Below are 15,990 nucleotides of genomic sequence, written 5' to 3' on the forward strand. Positions count from 1 at the left end.
ATGCAACTTGCAAGCTTACCCTCAAAGGTTACCTTCTCCATCTTTGCAATTTTTTTGGTTACCTGATTGGGTTTTAAAACTTTCCCAATCCTCTGACATACCAATATTTTTTGCCAAAGTTTTTTTTGCAATTTGATGCTATCCTTAACTTGCCAGCTTAACCATATTTGGTTTATCCCCTTACTAGAATCCTTCTCTCTCATTGGGTTGTATATTTGTTGTTAGTCATGAACTATTTTCTTAAATATCTACCATTGTTCCTTGACTGTCTTTGCTACTAAACTTCTTTCCCAGTTGCTAATTAAGTTTCACACAGTTATTTCCTACTCAAGTTTATCCTCTCAACCGGAATTCCAAATTCTATCACGTTATGGACAATGTTTCCTTGGGAAAATGGAAGGATACGAGGAGTCAAACTGTCGCACAGTGAAGAGTTGCGTCTGGAATGCACTGCCTGAAAGGGGTCACAATGGCAGGATGGAGGAAACAAATTCAACAGTAACCTTTGAAAGGGAATTAGATATTTAAAAAGAAACAGATATGCAGGGTTTGTGTAGATATTTCAGGGAAAGTAGGACTGATTGGGTACATCTTACAAAGAGATGGCACAGGCATGATGGTCGAATGGTCTCTGTGCTGTAAGATTCACTGACTCTAAGAGAAATGGTTAGATATGCTTCTGTTGAATCTTTGCCTCAAACAGGTTAGCTTAATATTTTTGAGATTTAAAAGCTACAATGCAAAGTTATACCCTAATTGATTTTATATCCAATCCATCAAGGATAAAGATGAACTATTGTTAGTTTCACCAAAGTTAGTCTAATCTGTGTCTTATGATTCTATTCCACAATCACATGATGGAGAAACAGCGCTGTGAAAGCTAGTGATTCCAAATAAACCTGTTGGACTATAACCTGGTGTTGTGTGATTTTTAACTTTGTCCATCCCAGTCCAACACCGGCATCTCCAAATCAGGTTTAATCTTTATTTGTGTTTCTTGTTTCAGGATGTTCGGAGGGTCCCGGGAGTTGCACCAACCATTGTCAGAGCAAACACAGAGGCTAACGAAAAGCGTCCATTCATGTGTCCCTATCCTGGGTGTAATAAACGCTACTTCAAACTCTCTCACCTGCAAATGCACAGCAGGAAACATACAGGTAATGGCAGAGTGGCACCAGCAAACTGAAGTGATTCCTATAATTTACCAGCACAGGCAGTGTAATTATTTTATAACTTCTGTAGATCATTTGTGACAATTGTATCAACAGCTATTGGATGCAGGATGTTCCCAAAATTTTGGGAGCCAGAGATGTCAGAAAATCTAGAGGGAAAGAAGATAGAACCAATAATTTGAATGCAGTTTGGTTTACATTCCATTCAGTTTGGCTGTTTTCAGCTGATGGTCAGTACCAATGTTCTGTCGAGCACTCCTGTCTTTGAAAGACCTTTTGTAAGGAGGCTCACTAGCCCAATATAAAGGAGGCTGATGACTTACAATTATGGTCAACTTCTCACTGTAGGTAACAGCAATCAGCTGCATACTTCATTGGTTGGAAATCCATAGCACATGCATTGACTCTCTTTAATTACCGAAGAATTTATGAACATCAGAACTAAATGTTCCTGCTTTGAACCTGTGTCGTTTAAGTTATTGTCAATTAAAGGGGTCTGCATTTACCTTTCTGCATCATTCATGGCAACTCCTAACCACTTCTCATTTGCCTCCAAACTGTCCATTCTATCCAGCCCTCTGGTGTTAGCAATCTGTCAAATGATTCAATGATTAAATCGATGATTCCCCTAATACGAGGGATTAGACCTAGACACATACAGCTATGATTGAAGTGGTAGCACTGTCATCTCTGAGTTAGGATGCTATGGATTCAAAGCTAATTCTAGTTAATGTTTTGCAAACAAGAAATCCTGGCTGATGCTTCACGCAGTATGAATAAGAAATTAAACCAAAGCCCCACTGCTGTCTTATATGGAAATGACAGTGGTATTAATTTCAAAAAGATCAGGGATATTTTTGCTGAAGTCCTAACCAATATTTATCTTGCATTGATCATGTAAAGAGAATAGATTACTTAATCATTATCACGTTGTTTGTGGGAGCCTGTAAATTGACTGCCACATTTACTTACCTGAAGACATTACAACCTCAAAAGCATTTCATTGCTGTAAAGTGCTTTGGGACATCCTGAGGTTGTGTAATGCACCATATAAATGTAGGGCTTTTTTTGCAGTATTCAAGATAGTTCTGATTAAGACACAGCATAGTTTGAATGTGATTTGCTTTGTTGTTTGTTTGTTCACAGTGACTGGAGATGCTGAAATTTAGGCCTTCAAAAATCCCAACATTTCTTTTTAACATTACCCCTAACTGTTTCAATATAATTTATGAACTGCTGATAATGCTCATTTAGTTATCCATTAGGCACTAATCCATGTTAAATTTATCATCCATTTACATATTTAAAAGTCCCAGTTAGATGTTTCAAGGCTACTTTCTAATATAGTATCATCTATACATTTTACCAGTCTATTTGTAATTCAAAAATGGAAACAGTAGGAATAACAAAGTAACAATTCCTGGCACTCCACTCAGAACTCTCCCACTGTCGCTCACTAAAAAGGATGGGATGTAATTTATAATGCGTATTTGGGGAATCACCAATAAAAATAAAAATCATATTTCCATAAAAACAGCATCTCAAGGGCAAGGTGACATCAAAAACAACTTCAGCTGATATTCCTGGGCTGTAACACTGAGTTGTAAATTTACCCAAGTACTCTAAGTAGAATATGTTATGGTAATACGATAAATATCTCCATAAGTAATTCATGAGTGACAAAGGTACAAGTGAGTTATTGTTGCCTCATGAATGGAGATATTTATCCAGGATTGTTTCCAGCAAATGGGGAGATTTGGGACATATTACCTTCAAATCCAAATTTCCTATTTGAAATTTTGCCAAATGTCTAAAAAACTTATGGCTATTAATGGTTTAAATGCCTGCCAAGGATAAAATCCCAATCTCCTAACCCCAAAGGCAGCTTTATTTATCGCATGATATTACTGGCCAAGATCTGTTCTTTATGTACTTGCTACAAGAAGATTGTAAAGAAACGTAATGGAGTTTATTTAATAGCTGTTAAAACACTCTTTTGCTATGAGCAACAACTGAAATCTAATATTAAAATCACACAGAAGAGAAGAAAATAATCTTTTGTCGTTATGAGCACCATTTGGTTGATGAGAATCAATGGCTGCAATAATGATGAGTCCTGGCAGGACATGAAGAATACTGTCAGTATCAGGAAGTAAGAACTCTAGTGGGAAAATCAAATGGAATAAGCTTGCTGACAAGCTGGAAATACTATACACATCAATTTAAAAGAAAATAGCTGGGGTGAGGGTGTGTATGCATTTATATTTTGATATTCATAACTTGTTGTTTTTTGCACTTATAAGAAGGGCATTTCATCTATCCACTATCTGTAATAAAATCATAAATACATTCGTAAACACATTTACGATTTTACTGCACACAGTAATTATATTTGTGATGTCATCTAAATGATCAAGTGCATTCCAACACTCAGACTTGTTTTTCTCTTTTTTAATCTAATTTGCCTCTATTATGAGGGACAAAGTATTTGATAAACTAATGGGACTAAAGGGAGGCAAGTCACCAGGCCCTGATGGCTTGCATCCAAGGGTTTTAAAGGAAGTAGATGCAGAGATAGTGGAGACATTGGATGAAATATTCCAGAACTTACTCAAGTCTGGAAGAGTTTCAACAGATTGGAAAACTGTTAATGTGACAAAAACTGCTAAGGTCTCTGTTCAAGAATGGAGAGTGATAAAAAGCAAGAAACAATAAGTCAATTGATCTAATATCTGCTGTTGGGAAATTGCTAGAGTTCATTATAAAGGAAGAAAACTTGGGACACTTAACATAATCACAAACAGAGACAACATAGTTTTGTGAAAGGGAGATCATGTTGACCAATTTACTAGAGACCTTTGAGGATATAACAAGTTGATAAAGGGGAATCAACCGATGTAGTATTTGGATTTCCAGAAGAATTTGACATAGCATGATATAAAGATTGTTGCACAAGATTGGAGTTCACAGTATTTGGAGTAATGTATGAGCATGGATTGACAATTGGTTAACTCATTGAAGAGAGAGATTCTGGGTTAATGGGTCTTTTTCAGGTTGGAAAAACATAGCTAGTGGAGTGCCACAGGAACAGTTCTATATCCTCAGATATTTATTATCTATATTCATGATGTGGAGGAGGGGGCAGTGTAACGAATCCAAGTTTGCCAAAGATAGAAAAATAGATAGGAGGGCATGTTCTGATAAGGACATAAGGAACACACAAAAGAAAGTAGATTAGTTGAATGAGTGGACAAAAACTTGGCAGTTGGAATTTAATGTAGGAAAGAATGAGATAATGCACTTTGTTAGGAAGAATCAAAAGGCAGACTCAAATTTAAGTGAACAGTCTTGATAGAGGTGTACAAGATGATTAGGGGTTTAGATAGGGTTGACCATGAGAACCTTTTTCCACGTATGGAGTCAGCTATTTCGAGGGGGCATAGCTTTAAATTAAGGGGTGGTAGGTATAGGACAGATGTTAGGGGTAGATTCTTTACTCAGCGAGTCGTGAGTTCATGGAATGCCCTGCCAGTAGCAGTGGTGGACTCTCCCTCTTTATGGGCATTTAAACGGGCATTGGATAGGCATATGGAGGATAGTGGGCGAGTGTAGGTTAGGTGGGCTTGGATCGGCGCAACATCGAGGGCCAAAGGGCCTGTACTGCGCTGTATTTTTCTATGTTCTATGTTCTATGTCTCCAAAAGAGTGCAGCACCAATGTTTCTGGGTGCAGCAAGTAATTAAGAAGGTAAATGGAATTTTGCTATTCATAGTAATGGGTTGGAGTTTAAAAATACTGAAGTCTTATTACAACTGCACATGATGTTGGTGAGCCCACACCTGGGATACCGTGTATAGTTCTGGACCCTGAATTCTGACATTAGAGGCAATTCAAAACAGGTTCATTCGATTGATTCCTGGGATGAAGGGTTTACAAGTTGGCCTTTATTTGTTGAGTTTAGAAGAATAAAAGATAATCTGACTGAAACAGGCAAGATTCTGAGAGGGCTTCACAGGATAGATATTGGGTGGATGTCTCCACTAGCGACAAGATCTCAAATTGGAAGACATCGTTACAGCATAAGGGGACACCCATTTAAAATTGAGATGTGAAGATAATTTCTCCCAGAGGGTACTGAGTATCTGCAATTTTCGACCTCAAAAAGTTGTGGAGGCTAGCACTGAAAGTATTTAAAGCAGAGGTAGATAGATTTTTTTAAATATGAGGAGTTTAGGGCTATCATAAACTGGGACAAGGAGAAATTTAGGCCTGGGGCAGATTGGTCGTGACCTTGTTAAATGGTGGGTCAGACTTGAAGGGCTGAATGGCTTATTTCTGCTCCTACTCCTTATGTTCTTATGTAACATGATTGGGAAAGATACGAGCGTGAATTTGCATGCAATCTATTTTAAGTCAAAATCTGAATACTCTCTTTGTTAAGATTAGATTAGATTAGATTAGATTACATTACAGTGTGGAAACAGGCCCTTCGGCCCAACAAGTCCACACCGACCCGCCGAAGCGAAACCCACCCATACCCCTACATTTACCCCTTACCTAACACTACGGGCAATTTAGCATGGCCAATTCACCTGACCCTGCACATCTTTGGACTGTGGGAGGAAACCGGAGCACCCGGAGGAAACCCACGCAGACACGGGGAGAACGTGCAAACTCCACACAGTCAGTCGCCTGAGGCGGGAATTGAACCCGGGTCTCAGGCGCTGTGAGGCAGCAGTGCTAACCACTGTGCCACTGTGCCACCCACGAAGTCGCTATTATTCTGCAATTGCTGCCTCCTTTATTCTTAACTGTTCATACATTCCTTGAGGCAGCCACCAACATAAGGAAAAATCTGGCAAACTTTAGAGCTGAGATTGGTTTAAAAAGGTACCTTCAGAGCAGAAACTCCATTTCATCGAGCTGCATGTTTCAGATAAGATAATTATGACTTATAATTAACAAACTACATACCTCTGGGGAGGCTGCTGTGTGTCTAGTTCTGGCTATCTGTTCAATTGTGTCTTTGCCCTTGATAAGGTGCAAAAGAGATTAATTGTGATGATGCTGGAGATGAAAAAATTCCATTAGAGGTTTCTTTATTAGAATAGGGAAGATTAAGAAGACATTTGATAGAGAGGTTCAGCATTATGAAGGGCTCTGACAGCTTCAAAACTGAAATAATTATTTCCATTGATCATTGAGTCACAAACTAGAAGCCATAAATTTAAAATCACCCACTGAACAATGAAATGAAAGGGCAAGAGGTCAGCAGATTTTTTTAAGTATAGGTTTGTTTGAACATGGCTGAAAATGTGTTGCTGGAAAAGCGCAGCAGGTCAGGCAGCATCCAAGGAGCAGGAGAATCGACGTTTCGGGTATGAGCCCTTCTTCAGGAATGAGGAAAGTGTGCCAAGCAGGCTAAGACAAAAGGTAGGGAGGAGGGACTTGGGGGAGGGGCGTTGGAAATGCGATAGGTGGAAGGAGGTTAAGGTGAGGGTGATAGGCCGGAGTGGGGGTGGGGGCGGAGAGGTCAGGAAGAAGATTGCAGGTTAGGAAGGCGGTGCTGAGTTCGAGGGTTGGGACTGAGATAAGGTGGGGGGAGAGGAAATGAGGAAACTGGAGAAGTCTGAGTTCATCCCTTGTGGTTGGAGGGTTCCTAGGCGGAAGATGAGGCGCTCTTCCTCCAGCCGTCGTGTTGCTATGGTCTGGCGATGGAGGAGTCTAAGGACCTGCATGTCCTTGGTGGAGTGGGAGGGGGGGTTGATGTGTTGAGCCACGGGGTGGTTGGGTTGGTTGGTCCGGGTGTCCCAGAGGTGTTCTCTGAACCGTTCCGCAAGTAGGCGGCCTGTCTCCCCAATATAGAGGAGGCCACATCGGGTGCAGCGGATGCAGTAAATGATGTGTGTGGAGGTGCAGGTGAATCTATGGCGAATATGGAAAGATCCCTTGGGGCCTTGGAGGGAAGTAAGGGGGGAGGAGTTTTGCATTTCTTGCGGTTGCAGGGGAAGGTGCCGGGAGTGGAGGTTGGGTTGGTGGGGGGTGTGGACCTGACGAGGGAGTCACGGAGGGAGTGGAACACTGATAGGGGAGGGGAGGGAAATATATCCCTGGTGGTGGGGTCCGTTTGGAGGTGGCGGAAATGGCGACGGATGATACGATGTATATGGAGGTTGGTGGGGTGGTAGGTGAGGACCAGTGGGGTTCTGTCCTGGTGGCGATTGGAGGAGTGGGGCTCAAGGGCGGAGGAGCGGGAAGTGGAGGAGATGCGGTGGAGAGCATCGTCGATCACGTCTGGGGGGAAATTGCGGTCTTTGAAGAAGGAGGCCATCTGGGTTGTACAGTATTGGAATTGGTCCTCCTGGGAGCAGATGCGGCGGAGACGAAGGAAAGGCTCTAGCAGGAACAGAGTCTATGGGGAATATTAAAACATTTTTAGTATAAATTAAACCAAACAGAAATGGCAGAGGCTAGCAAGAGATTGCCCAATTGACTCTAAGGATGATAACATAGCAGTTAAATTTGATGTTCTTGGTCCCTCCCTAATTTATCCACTGTCGTGGGCATAGGGCACAGTCAGTAAAGTGTTTTACCATCCACCGAAAGATTTAGACTTGACCAATTCCAGAAAGTGATGAGTTTATGGGAATATTTTTCCACACGCTACTGGCATTTCCTCTTGAAGCTGTCAGAAAAACATTCCACTATGAGTTATTTGTGACTTTTGACCATTCTCATGCCAATGTTTATTTTTAATTTTAACTGCAAGGGATGATTAGTCCTCCCTTTGCACAAGTTGTTATCATTTTTCTTTTACAAAACTGATCTTACAAATAGAGTAGTTGTTGCAACATGATACTCTGTTGGCCACTGACTTAATCTTTGTACTGTTTATGATGGTTCAACTTTTAGAAGAAACTGCAAATTTTCAGTTGTGCAATAATGTAACTAGAATAGCTTTAGTAAGTACCTTTACGAACTAGAAAAGATAATATCGAAAAGCATTTGTTCAAATGTATTGTGAAATGAATGCTTTTATTACCTTTAATATTTTATTAAAGGTAAATTGAGAAAATATATTTTCCTTGCTCAGTGAGTCCCTATCTAGAGGATACATTAATGTGAATGTTATAGAAATAAGGGAGAAGTTAGGAAATTACTTGAGAATCTTTGGAAAGTTAAATACTTTATCAGAAACATCATTTGAAGTAGAATCATTTTACTCAGTGGACTAATAACTGAAAAACAAAAGAAGGAGATTGGGGAAAAAGGAGGAATGGAATTTAGTAGAAAGCTTATTCACAGAGCTAGTACAGATATGATAGGCCAAATGGAAGTAAAAATCGACAATTTATGGCAAGGTATTGACACCATTATTTGCTTTCAGGAAATCCAGTAAAATATAACTATTAGGTATTAGTTGATGATTCAAATCTATGACAAATATATGTATTGACAGTTCCAGGGGAAGTTTGGTATCCTTCCAGTTGCATTGACTGTGGAACAAAAACATATTTCTCTATTAACATGAAGACCTGCACTGAAATCAAGTCACATTTGCACTGTCCATTGAGTTTTCATTTTGTACCTTGAGGCCTCAGTCTTTCTCTCTGTGTCTGTGCTCATCCATCATTTCTCCCCCAAGGCTTCAATGAAAGAAATAAGCATAAATTAAGTCTAGTTTGGAGACATTATAGAACATAAATGAAAATACAACCAGAAAATGAAAAGGAAAACATATGCTTATCTAGTTCTGAAACAACTGACTCTGTAAGCTCTTCCCTTGTCCATGCCTTTAACCCATAGCAGTAATAGTGGATTATCACCTCATCTGATCCACTGAGACAACTCCACACAGATTAAAGACTCTCGCTTGATAAGATTATTCAACATGATTTCAACTCAGTAGAATTAGGAATAGAAAGAAAACATTTCACCCTCTCAAGTAATGCCAAAATGCTTTACAATCAATGAGGCTTAACATTGCTAAAACCAACCTAAAGCTTTTTGTCATACTCATCAGGACTAGGTCACAAGAAATCAGCATGAGAAGTTGCTGAGTGTTAGATTATCATTGTCAAAGAATTACAGCAAGAACATTATCTGTCAGACCAAGCACGTAGGTTTGATTGGAATGCAGCAGATTAGCAGTTTCCACGATCTCTTTCCCAAACAAAAATTTACCATGTGTGTACAAATTCCTTTTGCCTCATAGTTTGCCTCGTGGCTTTTACACATTAATACCCTTCAGCTGTAGCACATATAGATGAGCCACACTACAAGGTCAGCCTTTTAAATAGGTTTCCAATGTAATTCTTAGAACAGTCCAAATTATTTAATAAATGTTGTCCATTAGCAGAAGCATATCTAATGTTGGACATGGTGTTCCGAGACCTGCAAACGTGGGCTAGTTGAGCACAATCGACTTCTCTGTTGTTCAATGGAATATGTGCTTGAATACAATATGCCAGTCACTGGGATGTATGGCTGACGAACCTAGCACCAAGCTAACACTGAAACTTTATATCATATTATTCATCTGTGTGGTAGGCAAAATATCTTTAAGGCTTGTTTCTTTTGTGAAAAGCATCTGGGTGTTCACTGCAAAGTATCGATATGAGACAGATTATGTGTTGCTAAAACTTTTGAGGCATATTTACCTTCCAAGATAATCTAGCATAGACCAGACACTGTTCAGGGCCAATGGTGATGGATATAGGTCCTTTTATGCATTTGTGATATACAATGAGCGATGATTCGATCAGAGGAGCTATTTTCAAACAAGATGGTTTTAATCTGCCTTATCTCAGCATCAAGCTTCCAATGGTTAGGGCCTTTTCACATTGTGGCAAAAGTGAGGACTGCAGATGCTGGAAACCAGAGTCTAGATTAGAGTGGTGCTGGAAAAGCACAGCAGGTCAGGCAGCATCAGAGAAGCAGGAAAATCGATGTTTCGGGCAAAAGCTCTTAATCAGGAATGGAGGTATCTTGTAGCAGGTGGAACTGTAGGAATACATATACTGATGAATGTTAATCAGGCAATCAGTATCTACTTGCCTGATCTGAGAACAAAAAGTGGAATCTTATAGCGGTTGTAGAGAAGTGGGCTAAGGTGAGATCGAAGGCAGAATTGGATGAGTCACCTATTTAGATAGAGATGAGGAGGAAAAGTTTCAAAGAGATGCCATGATGGTCATGAAGGGTTGACAAATGCTGGATGCCAATGTCTGTAGATAGGATGTGCATGTGGCTGAAACCCTGAGGTGCTGTTTGTTCGTACACAATATGGAGATTTTTCAGATGAATCTGTGGAAATCTTTACTGCAGGGGCTGTCGAAGCTGGATCATTGAGTATATTTCAAAGCGGAAATAGACACATTTTCAATCTGTAAGGAAATCAAGTGTAATATGGGAAAGGTGATTACCATGTTCAACCATGATCTCAAGTTGAATTGATGGGTTGAATGGCCGACTTTTGCTCCTAAGTCTTAGTGTCTTAGGATCTTAAAGGAACACTCATTTTATTAAAGTTCTGCTTTCTATCTTACCAAATGTACTAAACTAGCTAGACTTTAAGAAAACTTGATGGAGAAACCGGAGCAGGTACCTGAAAAATTCAGCTTTATGCTTGCTCTGACGAATCTCCATGTTGCATACGGACAAATAGCACCTCAGGGTATGATCAAGGGGCTCCAGTCATATGCACACTCTATCCACAGACGTTGGCATCCAGCATTTGTCAACCCCTCATGACCATCATGGCACCACTGGTGCTGGCAGGGTGCTCTCGAAGCATAGACTTGTGTTGTGAAGCATAGACTGCCCATCAACATTGAAAGGCTGCTGCAGACAAAACAGACACCCAACTGAAGGTCTGGATCAGGCTGAATCTCTGGGCTGCTGGCCTGTTCACTCACTTACTACCTACCTGCAAGTTCCCAGCATCCATGCCTCGCCTTGGTTGGGTCGGGGGCGGGGGGAGGGGAAGGTGTGGGGGTGGGGGTGGGGGTGGGGGGTGGTCGGTGGTCACACAACCAGATATGTTGCTTTGCTTTTCTGGTCAACATTCCTCAGTCAAGGGGGTGGTCATCTTAACATATGGCAGTGCACTAAGTCAATCTCACACCTACATCATGTGCCAGTAGCTTCAATGTCAAACACACTGCATGTGTAGTAAGCAGCCAGCCATGTCTCATTGTCTTACGGAAGTTCTCCTCGCTGAAGTCCATGTAGGTCCATATTAAGGGGTGGAACCTGTATCTGCAATGACAGATACAGTAAAACATGGATAAGAAGGGGAATCATGTGAGAGGGGGTGGTTTCGTTCACTGTCAGGAGCACCCTGGCTTCAAGGAGGTCACAGTTTGACACCACACTTGACATGATTGTCTCAAATGCAGGGACTGGATGGGAAAGGTAGAGAGTGCAGGAATATTCAGAAAGGTTGGGTTGGAATCTGGGGACATTGAAGTTTGGGACCTCACTGACGTATAGAAATGGATGGTGAAAACTATCTCCTCCTGAAGAGTAGTTACCCTCTGTCATCTTGGAAATCGAAAGTAGGCGACAGTGAAAGAAATGGCTGTGACCACAGTTGGAGAGGGTGGGGTAAGTGACTCAGCCTGTGAGGGTGGGACTTCAGGGATCCAATGATGTTCAGGCTTTTAAAGGGAGAGAACCATGAACTATACAAACACAGAGATGTGGGGATCCATAATCTCTGGCTATTCTAATGCATTGCCCGCAAATAAAAGTAAAATACTGAAAGTCTGAAATAAAAACAAAAAGTGCGGAAGCAACTCAGCGGATTTGGCAGCATCTGTGAAGAGAGAAACAGAGTTAACATTTCAAGCACAGTTTGACTCTTCTTCTGACCAGTGGTTTTAGAAGTGATGTGCCAATGAGTGACACTGACAGTGAGGTTACTGTGTGAGCTTCAGTTGAATAAAAAGTGATGCTTACTTTGTTGGTGGAACATGGATGTTTTGACATCCCTGCTGGACCAGTTCCAGTCTCCTCCTGTAAGGGCTAGGATTCTCTCCTCTTATGGGGTGAGAGCTTAATATCAAGCACCCCTTCATCCATACAGGTTCTTTCTGCCCTGTTATAGATTTTCTCCTCTTGTAATGAAAGGGAAGAATTGAATGAGATCAAAGTGGACCACATAACTTCACTGTTACTGAAGGTGGGTACAAGAAGGTAAAGTGTTCTAAGGGAGTGAGTAGGCCGCACAGAAGTCATGCTGGGTTAGTGCTGTTGGAGATTATGGGAGATGAGAGTGAGTCAGGTCGAGATATTGCAGGCACTAGTGAGAATAGTAGAACATGAGTGTTGTTGGGCAGTGGGTAGGATAGCAGAGATAGAGTGAGTGTGTGCAGTAGCGCAGAGAAGCACGTGACACATTCCCTCATGTAGCAGGCAAGGTCACTGACTTTCTTCTGACACTGCTAGTCATTCCTCCAGACTGTAAAGATCGTATTGGACAATACTGCCTCACCTTTGTATCATCCTGTCTAGCAGGACATCTAGATCCCTTTTGGAGAATCAGAGTGTCATCTTTCCTTTCACTAACATCGTCTGCAAATGTCCTTGACTGCAGGGCACCTTCAGAATACCAGTGTTTGTCCAGGTGCACAGCAGCCTTGTAAGGATGGCCATAGGCTTAAGGATGCTCATTTTTTGACTAATATCCACTGAGTGGCAAGTTGTTCTGGGAATGGCAAAAGGGGTAAGTTGGGGCCAGAATCAGACATGAAGGATGCTATTGGTGCAGGGTATGCAGTTAATGAGGTGAGTTTGGTAAAATTACAATGAGAAAATTCACCAAGCCTTGTGGCAGAAATGCCTCCAAAGAAATCGTGCAACTCTGACTTAGTCAGTAAAACATATGATTCAATCCCAAAAAGATTCTCAGTAAATTATTCCTCCTGCATCTCTACATTGATAGTGGCACAACCTACCTGTTCTCATATTGTATAAATTGATGCTCCTTTTCCAAGGCTTGTATCTTGCATTCTTGTCCCACAGAGTACAAGGCAAAAGGTTTCAACTCCATGTCTCCTTTTAGTAATGTTTAAGTTTGGAACTACTAAACATTTATTTAACCAGTGAGGTATTTTGTAAATTCTAATCAGTGAATTTAATGTGTATGGGTGAAGGGTAATTTGGTTGGATAAAATGGACTTGACTACTGCTAAAACATCTTTGATCTAGAAATTGGCATCAAAAGTGACTGGTTACAGACATTACAACATTACAAGGTAGGGCTGACAATGCACATGAGGTATTGGCTGAAAACATGCCTCGCATCAACTCAATGAAGCTACAACGGAAGGTGCATTGCATTCCAAATAGTGGAAGCAATATGTGACAGTATGAAGCGATTTCCCCAACAAATTATCAAAATTTTGTTGTCCTGCCACACAGTCATGAACGGCGTTGGGCATTCAACAATAAACCAGAGGAAGAGGCTGCAAAAATATTCACAATCTTAATGCACATCAGTGCACAAAACAAAAGTGAAGTATTTTGAATTTCAGCTAGAATTATTTAGGATATTAACAGTAGTCACATGCGAAAAGATGGGTTGATTAGGAAGAGTCAGCATGGATTTCCAAAGAGGAAATTATATTTAAACTAATTTGCTAGAGTTAATCCAACATGGATTTTTGAAAGGGATATCATGCTTGACAAATCAATTGGAATTTTTCAAGAATATAACTGGTAGCATTGATAAGGGGGAAAGCAGTGGATGTGAGTTACTTGCACTTTCAGAAGGTTTTCAGTAAGGTCTTACATAAGAGTTTTGTTTGTAAAATTAAAGGATTTAATATAATGTACTAACATGGATGAAGAATTGTTTGGCAGACAGGAAACAAAGAATAGTAATAAACAGGTTTTTTTATGAGTGGGAGGCAGTGCTCGGATGTGTGTGGAATCAGTGGCATCAATGCTTGGGCTGCAGCTATTCGCAATTTTATTAATGATTTAGATCAGACAACTAAATGTAATCTCTCAGTTCGCAAATGGAGCAAAGCTGTGTGGAAGGGTGAATTGTGTTGACGATGCAGAGGAAGACGCTTATCTGAATGGCAATAATTTGGGAAAGGGGGAGTTACAGTTAGACCTGGATGTCCTTGTATACAAATCACTGAAAGTAAGCACGCAAGTGCAGCTGGTTGTGAAGAAGGCAATATGTGTGTTGACCTTCATAGTGAAGAATTTGAATATAGAAACAGGAATAGCTTGCTGCAATTGTACAGTGTCCTTGGTGAGACTACACTAGGAATATTGTTGAAGTTTTGGTCTCCTTATTCTAAGGAAGGATGCTCTTGCTATAGAAAGAGTGCAAGAAGGTTTACCAGACTGAAACGTCGATTTCGAAGCTCTTTGGATGCTGCCTGAACTGCTGTGCTCTTCCAGCACCACTAATCCTGATTCCTAGAACAACAGGACTGACATATGAAGAGAGACTTGATTGGTTATATTCACTGGAGTTTAGAAGAATGAAGGGTGATCTGAAAAAATGTTTAAACTCAAACGAGAGAAATGTTCCCAATGACTGGTGAGTCTGGAACCAGGCATTGCAGTCTAAGGATATGAGGTAGACCATTTACGCTTGAAATGAGTGGAAACATTTCTTAATTCTGAGGGTGGTGACCCTCTGGAGTTCTCTGTCATAGATAGCGGTTGAGGTCAAAACATTGCATGGGTGCAAGAAGGTATTAGATATAGCTCTTATATTTAGAGGGACCAAAGGCTATGGGGAGAAAGTGAGAACAAGGGACTGAGCTGCATAATCAGTCATGATCACATTGATTGGCAGGGCAGGCTCATAGGCTCATAGGGTCGAATGGCCTACTCCTGCGCCTATTTCCCATGTTTCTGTATTTTGAGGAAGTAGCAGAAAGGTTTGATGAAGTTAAAACTGCTAATGTAGTATACCTGGGCCAACAGAAGTCCTTTGATATTGTACCACACAACAGACTTGTGGGGAAAGTTATTGTCTTGGTATAAAAGGGACAGTAACAATATGGATACAAAATTAGGTGTGATAGAAAACTGGGAGTAATGGTCAATGGATATTTTCCAGATTGAAGAAATGTTTGTAGTGAGTTCCCTACAGCACACAGACTGCAGTGTTTAAGAAAGCAGCTCATCATCATCTTCTCAAGGGCAACTAAGGATGAGAATAAATCTGGCCAGTCAAGTGAATTTTTAAAAAGTGATTGAGACCCTAATTTTCCCAGATACATAAATGATCTGGATCCTGGTGAACAATTTCAAGGTTTACAGATGACACAAAGCTCGGAAAAATTGTAAACTGTGAAGGAACAGTGTGGAACTCCAAAGGACACTATAAATTTGGTGGAGTGGGTGGATAGTTGATAGATGAGGTTCAATGAAGAGAAGTGTGAGGTAATGATCAGAAGAAAGACAATGTAAAATAGACGGTAAAATTCTAAAGGGGAACCTGGGTGCATATATGCACAGATCATTGAAGGTGGCAAGACAATTGGAGAGAGCAGTTAAAAAGAACATCATGTCCTTGTATATATTAATGGGGTCATAGACCAAGGAGGTGATGTTGACATGTACAGGTCGTTCTGCTATAATGTGTGTTTTATTAACATGAAATCACTATAAAGCAATTGATGGACTGGGGATACTGTTTCTCAAGTGCAAAATTCTAAAGCATGTGTTGGTTATAATGAGATTCCGGTCCCATTGGTTTAAATGGTGCTGCTATTACATAATTTTATTTTAACACAGGATTACACGAGATTGGAACTATCACATAATAGCAGAACTGACTGTA

The 15,990-nt window shown here is 40.6% G+C and overlaps 1 protein-coding gene across 4 annotated transcripts in view; it reads left to right on the forward strand.

The window, feature by feature from the left end:
- Nucleotides 1-15,990, forward strand: part of LOC122557695 (Wilms tumor protein homolog) — a 94,579-nt gene that overhangs the window by 63,358 nt on the left and 15,231 nt on the right. For all 4 annotated transcript variants that reach the window (XM_043705546.2, XM_087996356.1, XM_043705543.2 and 1 more), the window contains exon 5: nucleotides 1,007-1,157. In XM_043705546.2, coding sequence (XP_043561481.1) covers nucleotides 1,007-1,157 — 151 coding nt within the window. The remainder of the gene's footprint in view (nucleotides 1-1,006; nucleotides 1,158-15,990) is intronic.

This window comes from Chiloscyllium plagiosum, unplaced genomic scaffold (genome assembly GCF_037043375.1).
Source record: "Chiloscyllium plagiosum isolate Xiang-an unplaced genomic scaffold, Cpla_swu_hap1 HiC_scaffold_18, whole genome shotgun sequence".
Lineage (NCBI taxonomy): Eukaryota > Metazoa > Chordata > Chondrichthyes > Orectolobiformes > Hemiscylliidae > Chiloscyllium > Chiloscyllium plagiosum.